Source organism: Physeter macrocephalus, chromosome 20 (assembly GCF_002837175.3).
Source record: "Physeter macrocephalus isolate SW-GA chromosome 20, ASM283717v5, whole genome shotgun sequence".
In the NCBI taxonomy this organism is placed as follows: Eukaryota; Metazoa; Chordata; class Mammalia; order Artiodactyla; family Physeteridae; genus Physeter; species Physeter macrocephalus.
The window spans coordinates 47,540,976-47,546,975 of NC_041233.1; the positions used below are offsets into that span (position 1 = coordinate 47,540,976).

General features: G+C 39.4%; 1 protein-coding gene across 4 annotated transcripts in view; it reads left to right on the top strand.

Moving 5' to 3' along the window:
- Positions 1-4,133, top strand: part of STAMBPL1 (STAM binding protein like 1) — a 43,567-nt gene extending 39,434 nt beyond the window's left edge. For all 4 annotated transcript variants that reach the window (XM_028481663.2, XM_024121582.2, XM_024121580.2 and 1 more), the window contains 3 exons: positions 878-990; positions 2,477-2,576; positions 3,810-4,133. In XM_028481663.2, the coding sequence (XP_028337464.1) occupies positions 878-990; positions 2,477-2,576; positions 3,810-3,866 (270 nt within the window). In that variant the 3' untranslated portion in view covers positions 3,867-4,133. The remainder of the gene's footprint in view (positions 1-877; positions 991-2,476; positions 2,577-3,809) is intronic.
- The last annotated feature ends 1,867 nt before the right edge of the window (positions 4,134-6,000 follow it).

A 6,000-nucleotide genomic window follows, 5' to 3' on the forward strand; every position in this document is an offset into this window, starting at 1 on the left:
CAAATCATGTGGGTGCACGTGTTTGTCTCTCCTAAACACAGGTCTGTATATAGCCCCAAACCTGGAAGACAGATTTTTTGTTTGTTTGTTTGTTTTTTTGCGGTACGCGGGCCTCTCACTGTGTGGCCTCTCCTGTTGCGGAGCACGGGCGCGCAGGCTCAGCGGCCGTGGCTCACGGGCCCAGCCGCTCCGCGGCGCGTGGGATCTTCCCGGACCGGGGCATGAACCCGTGTCCCCTGCATCGGCAGGCGGACTCTCAACCACTGCGCCACCAGGGAAGCCCAGCTCTTTTAATTTACAGTCTCCCCTTCCCTCCCGTCATGCGAGATGAGTCCCAAACATCTTCAACACCTCGGAGAGCTCTGTTCCCTCATCTGTAGGGAACGGGGATCCATGAAGGGATACCAGCATAGTGTGGACTATAAAGCGAGACTTTTCCTTTTGTGTCCGCGGTGTTGTGTGTAAGTATCTGGGTTTCCAGTCACGGTTCTGCTCCTTGCAAGCAAGTTACTTAAAGGAGTCTCAGGATCCTCATACGTAAAACTGAGACGCTAAGTATCTCCCAGATGAGTTGTGATGATTAAATGAAGATCTATGTAAAGGCTTTGGCAAATTTTCAGTTTTATGTTTCCCAATAAGCACAAAGTGCGTAAACACTCCCAAGAACCTCTTCTCAAAGTCGTAGTTATTCCATAGATGCATAAAGGGAAGGATGATATCAGCAAGACATTTTCAGAATCTTCATTTGATTAATGATGGTAAAAAAGAAAAACCAAATAACGAGAGTTTTTTCTTGGCATGGGCTCTTTGGCCAGCACTCAGCTATTGATTGTCCAATAGGGTGGTCCAATAAGAGTGTCCTCTTTTCTTTTTATAGACACATCCAACCCAAACTGCGTTCTTATCCAGTGTTGATCTCCACACTCACTGCTCTTATCAGCTCATGTTGCCAGAGGCCATTGCCATTGTCTGTTCACCGAAGCATAAAGAGTAAGTGTGACTATTGAGAGGGTTCAAGGAAGGCTTTGTCTGGGTCTGCTAGGTTCAAGTGTGTCCACACACCAGGTTGTAGCACTTGGATAAGTAGGCAGACCATGCCCTTGGGAAGAAGAGATTGGTGCCTGCTGGCTTCCATAACTTGCAGGTCTGCCATCTTTTGCTTTTTAAGGTCCTTTCCGTGGTAGAATTACTGGTTTTCCTTCTTTACATGACCTTGAAGTGGATAAAGCAGATGTTATTCCAGTTTGCCAACTGAGATCTTAGTTCTATTGTATGATTTCTGCTGTGAGAAAATTTCCAGCCTTGGGGAATTCCCTGGCGGTCCAGTGGTTAGGACTCTATGCTTCCACTGCAGGGGGCACGGGTTCCATCCCTGGTCCGGGAACTGAGATCCCACATGCTGAATGGTGCAGCCAAAAACAAAAACAAAAAAAAGAGAAGAAAATTCCCAGCCTTAGCTTAATTATCTCCAAAACTTTCCTAAATTTGGAGGACAATGACTATCATAGCACGATTATGAGCAGAGGAGTCAGACAAACTGATATTGGAATCCCAGTTTGATACCTGACCACTGTGAGCCTCAGTCTCTTCCTCCCCGATACTTATCCATCACAGATTGATGTGAAGGTGAAACTAGATGATAGTCTACATAGAGGGCCTAGCGTGGTGCCTGGCACCACAGCCAGCACTCAGTAAATATTTACTGCAGCTATAAATACTATTTATTTCTCAGAAATATTGCAGGTTCAGTTCCAGATCACCACAATAAAGCGACTGACACAATAAAGTGAGTCACATGAAAGTTTTGGTTCCCCAGTGCATATAAAAGTTAGGTTTACATTGCAGACTATTAAGTATGCAGTAGCATTATGTCTAAACAAACAATGTACATACCTTAATTTAAAAATACTTTATTGCTCAGAAATGCGAATTATCATCTGAGTCTTCAGCGAGGCATAGATCACTGATCACACTTTACCATAACAAATATAATAATGGAAAAGTTTGAAATGTTGTGAGCATTACCAAAATGTGACAAAGAGACGTGAAGTGAGCAAATGCTGGAAAATGGCTCCAGTAGACTTGCTCAATGCAGAGCTGCCACAAACCTTCAGTCTGTAAAAATGTAGTGTCTTCAAAGTGCAATAAAGTGAAGTACAATAAAATGAGATACGCATGTATTAGAGAAATTAGAAATATCCATCACCTGTAATTTCCTCCTATGGGGTCTCAGCTTTTCTCCCAAAGGTCTCACTCAGCAGTTCAGGCACTTGGCAGTAGCATTGGTCTCCTCAGTCTTCCTCTAGGCCGTCAGCACAACACTGGTTTAAAAAAAATCGCTGTAAAATTTGTGGTCTGTCGTTTCTTTCTCCATTCCATTTGAAGAATATGTATGCTTGTGCCATTCAAATGAAAGCATCTGGAAAGCCCAAATGATCCTCAATTTTTGCACCTTTTTTTTCACTCTGAAACTTAGCACCGGCATCTTCAGGCTCAGCAATGCTGGCATGCTTGAGGTTTCTGCTTGTAAAAAGAAGGGCTTTCATCCACACACCAAGGACCCCAGGCTGTTCAGTGTGAGTAGACAACGTTGGTTATTTTTTGCACATAGTGTTTATTTTTCACTCCCTCCTTTTTTTTTTTTTTTTTTTGATTGAAATACAGTGATGTAATGTGTTACTTTCAGGTATACAATATAGTGACATTTTCATACCTTATGAAATGATCACCATAAGTCTAGTAACCATCTTTCCCCATACTAAGTTATTAAAATATTATTGACCATATTCCTTATGCTATATATTATACCTCTGTGGCTTAAAAAGATGTGAGATATATATATGTATATACATACACACACAATGAAATATTACTCAACCATAAAAAAAAAAAATGAAATCTTGCCATTTGCAACAACGTGGATGAATCTAGAGGGTATTATGTTAAGTGAAATAAGTCAGACAGAGAAAGACAAATACCGTATGATTTCACTTATATGTGGAATCTAAAAAGCAAAACAAACAAAACAGTCATAAATAGAACAAATGCGTGGTTGCCAGAGGGTTTGCAGGTGAAATAGGTGAAGGAGATTAAGAGGTAGAGACTTCCAGTTATAAAACACATAAGCCTCTTTTTTTTTTTTTTTTTAAGGAGAGAAATAGTAGCAATATAATATAGGATAAAACACTTTATTGCTTAGTTTGGAATTTTCTTATCTCATAAAATCAATCTTTGTATTTTCTTCTGATTTCTTGTCATTACTATTTTACTTACAAAAGAATGACAGTATTTCTGTAGCAGAGTTGATTATACATAAAGTTTCCTTTCCATTTACGTATCTGTGTGATACTTAAACAATTAACAGTTTTCTCCAGGGTCCCAGCAAGCAAACGATTATTAAAGAAAATGATATTAAATGTGTCCTAATGTGTCCTAAATTATTTCTGCTTGATATGGCCAAATTAGTTTCTCATAACTCTCAATGAAAGCTGTAATCCTATTTTTTTGATTAGCTTTGTATAGCCCCAAAGTAACATTATTTGAGTACATCTTTTTCTGTTTGCTTGACTGTTCCCTGACTGTGACATCAGAGAAACAGTATTTTGAACTTAGAATTTATTTAAAATGAAAATTACTTGCACCTTTTGTAAACATTTTCTTGTTGTTGAAAATGAATGCATATGATTGTATTTGTTCTGAGTGGAAATATTTTTAAAATTAGAAACATTTTAAATTAGGAAATTCATACTCCTTCCCTAAAGAGAATCATGTTTAACATCATGAGGTAAAGCCAATTTTTTCTTTCCTAGATATGCAAACATGTGTTGGTAAAAGACATAAAAATAATCGTACTGGATCTGAGGTGATATGTTCCGAAGATTAGCACCGTCCACGCCAGACACTTACCCATGGACCTGTGGTTGCTGGATTTTCTTAAGATGTTTCCAGAAATGACTGACATTTTATATTTATACATTTTAGATCAGAAAGTTTGTTATTTATTACTTTCGCACATTTTGAAGCTTTATTTTTGGGTTGCTTTGTCTCAAGAGAGGTTACAATGGAGTTAAATCAATACCTATTAATGTGCCCAAATACTATGACCAGATAATAAATTGTGCCACAAACAACAATATGTCTGGAATTTTTAAACTTTTTTTTTGACGTAGAGTGAGTGTACAATATTATATAAGTTCTAAGTGTACAACATAGTGATTCACAATTTTTAAAAGTTATACTGTCTGGTAGTTTTAGAGGTCTCTGCATGTGTTTTCAGAGCTTTAGATGTTTTGCTGTATTATTTTTATTCCTGTAAAATGTAGTTCCACATAAGAAATTCTGAGTACCAGGGTGTTTCCAAGACAGGCCATATGTTTCTGAGACTTTTCCCTGCAGTGGTCGAAGGAGGATGTGAGAAGAAACACGGCTGCAGACAGTTGAGCCCATCGTGTGTTTTCAGTGTCAGCGAATCCTGGCTCAGAATCTGTAGTCAATCTTAGTGTAGGAGACCGGAGCCCTGAGCTTCTACTCAGGGATCAGGTGTCAGAGGGCCTGAGATAGCCGATGATTCATTAACTTGATTTAGAGGACTAAAAGCAGAGACACTTGAGAGAGGAATAAAAAAAGGCTCAGATGGAAATGTAAAGCCTATTTCTGTGAAAGTCAATAGGGATGACAGGGAGAAGAAATGAGGTATAGGAAATACTGATAATTCTCAACCAAAAAGAATAAATAAAATCATTTGGAAAGAACATTCATAATTAAAAGTATCTATATAAACCAAGGCACAGGGAATAGGAAGAAAAATATGTTTAAACTCAATAGGGTATCATGAATACAGAGTTATAACATGACCAAGGCTTGGAATGGAATTTGTGACTGGTACCCAGATAATAAAGGCATTTACCTGCATCAAAAGATAATAGACTAATAGAAGGAATGGGGGACTGATGGAGTATGTTGGCAAGTTGAATCGGTAGGAAAACATTATGAAGAAAATGTAGCCCAAATAAAAGGAGAGAAGAATGGAAGTCAAGCTAATCCGATCTAACCTTCTCTCTTCCCAATGTTTTGTGTGGCAACCTCAGCTTTCCCAGACTTTGCTTTCCTCCTGGCATTATAAGTGAGTTGCCTAAATGATCTTGTTTGCAGGTACTAACATCCACTTTTTAGTTCAAGGATTTCTGTATTCCTAGGAGGAATATTCCCTGCACTCTGTGCTTGGACGAGATAACATTCCTCCCCGACTTGTCTCTTCCCTAATACAGGTATCATGCCACCTAGCTTCTACTCTAGCTCTCATTCATAAAGAGCCTACTGTGGGCAGCTCAGTGACTTGTTTCTGCCTATGACAACTTGTAGGCTTGGAGAGTTCAGGTCTCAGACTCCAGAAGCAAGAGCTTTGCCTGCCCAGTGCATGAGGACTTGAGTCTATAGTCTCCGACAGCTAAGGGCATATTAACTCTGCGAGCCTGGCTCCACGGACAGGCCACTTTCCCCCGAGTGATGCTGTCCTCAACGTCTTAGCATTTAAGGACAGCATGATATTCTGACATACTTGATCACAGGAAAAGATTATGTAATTTATTCGAGTAACCATGACTGTCAGGACTAGGGAGAGTTGAGAAATGAATGATATCCTCAGGGTGGAAACCAAAGATACAGTAGTAGACCAAGAGGATGTCCAATGAGAGGTATCTGATGAAAAAACTATGGCCATTGAATGGTACCTAGAGATAGAAAGGACTCAATTGAAAGCCAAGAACATTTGGCTTCTTAGATTTCTGGAGAGAATAGAAAGAGCTACTCTGAGCATTCAGAGCCAATTATATCGCTTCTGAATAGCAAATTAGAAGGGAACTCATTTTTCATTAAAAAGATAGATCATATTCCCTAAAGGAGTGGGGGCATTCTTGGCATTTTTATTCCCTTGCAAGGGGAAGCAAAATCTCAGACCTGAGACGAAGTTTGAAAAGCTGCTCTTGAAGGGCGTATGGTTTT